At 39.0% G+C, this 1,331-nt stretch overlaps 1 protein-coding gene across 1 annotated transcript in view; it reads left to right on the forward strand.

Annotated features, from left to right (window-relative positions):
- Positions 1–1,101, forward strand: part of LOC110035703 (protein NUCLEAR FUSION DEFECTIVE 4) — a 1,642-nt gene extending 541 nt beyond the window's left edge. Inside the window, exons 2-3 of the mRNA XM_020739975.1 lie at positions 1–397; positions 485–1,101. Of these exons, the coding sequence (XP_020595634.1) occupies positions 1–397; positions 485–950 (863 nt within the window). The 3' untranslated portion in view covers positions 951–1,101. The remainder of the gene's footprint in view (positions 398–484) is intronic.
- The last annotated feature ends 230 nt before the right edge of the window (positions 1,102–1,331 follow it).

Genomic DNA, 1,331 nt, shown 5'->3' on the forward strand with positions numbered 1-1,331 from the left:
CCGATCAACTATCTCAGCTTGATCAAGATACAACAGAACCATTGCTTGCCGCGTCTTCATCTGCAACAAATCTTAGTAGCTTTCAGGAGTCAGATGATTCTTTTGATGTGGATCTTCTATTGGCTGAAGGGGAAGGTGCTGTACATATGAAGAAGAAAAGAAAACCTAAGAGAGGGGAAGATTTTAAATTTCGTGAAGCCTTGATCAAGGCTGATTTTTGGTTATTATTTCTTTGTTATTTCCTTGGGGTTGGTTCGGGTGTTACGGTACTAAATAACCTGGCGCAGATTGGAATTGCTGCAGGTGTCAATGATACAACTGTTTTATTGTGTCTTTTCAGCTTTTGCAATTTTGTTGGCCGGCTTGGCGGTGGTTCCGTCTCCGAGTATTATGTAAGGTAACACATATTTGGTTTTATCTTCTTGTTCTCTTCAAACTAATGCAATTCTTAGACAATATGATTTTATGGTTATCTCTCCTACAGATCAAAAATGCTTCCTCGACCCGTATGGATGGCTTTCACTCAACTGATAATGGTCGTTACTTACCTTCTCTTTGCATTAGGCCTTCATGGTACTCTCTATATTTCAACTTCACTTCTTGGTATCTGCTATGGTTTTCAATTTTCTGTGATGGTGCCGACCGCATCGGAACTATTTGGATTAAAGCACTTTGGAATCATTTACAATTTCATGCTGTTAGGAAATCCTCTTGGGGCACTCTTGCTCTCAGCTATACTTGCAGGGTATGTCTATGATAACGAAGCTGCAAAGCAGGGTGGAACTACCTGCCTTGGGCCCAGTTGCTTTGGGCTCACATTCCTTGTTCTAGCCGGAGTCTGTGCATTGGGATCTGTGTTGAGTGTTATCCTGACAGTTAGAATAAAGCCCGTATACCAGATGCTTTATTCAAGTGGCTCGTTTCGCCTGCCTTCAAGTTCACAACATTAGAACTTCTGTTTGAATGTCTTCATTTTGGTTAAACTATTCCTCAAGTATGTTCTACCTTCAGTGCATGATATATTTTTGTGACAATGATGCTGTAGGACATTTTACATGAGAAAACTATTGTTTTAGTTTAAAGTAAATTTTACATGAGAAATCATCGGAAGAATGCACATTTAATGTTAAGATATGTTGGATGTGCTTTGTTTGTTGATAATTGGATTTGCTATGAAAAGTTATTTAGTCTGATGAATTTTGTTAAGATTGATATGATTGTTATGGGGTACCTGATGTGCACAGTGCTGTGGTCATGCTTTTGTTAGACCTTTTCCCTGCTTATTGTAGCTTTCTGAAGATAGCTTTCATTGGCTTCATCCTTTCTAGTGA

Source organism: Phalaenopsis equestris, unplaced genomic scaffold (genome assembly GCF_001263595.1).
Source record: "Phalaenopsis equestris unplaced genomic scaffold, ASM126359v1 Scaffold199248, whole genome shotgun sequence".
NCBI lineage: Eukaryota > Viridiplantae > Streptophyta > Magnoliopsida > Asparagales > Orchidaceae > Phalaenopsis > Phalaenopsis equestris.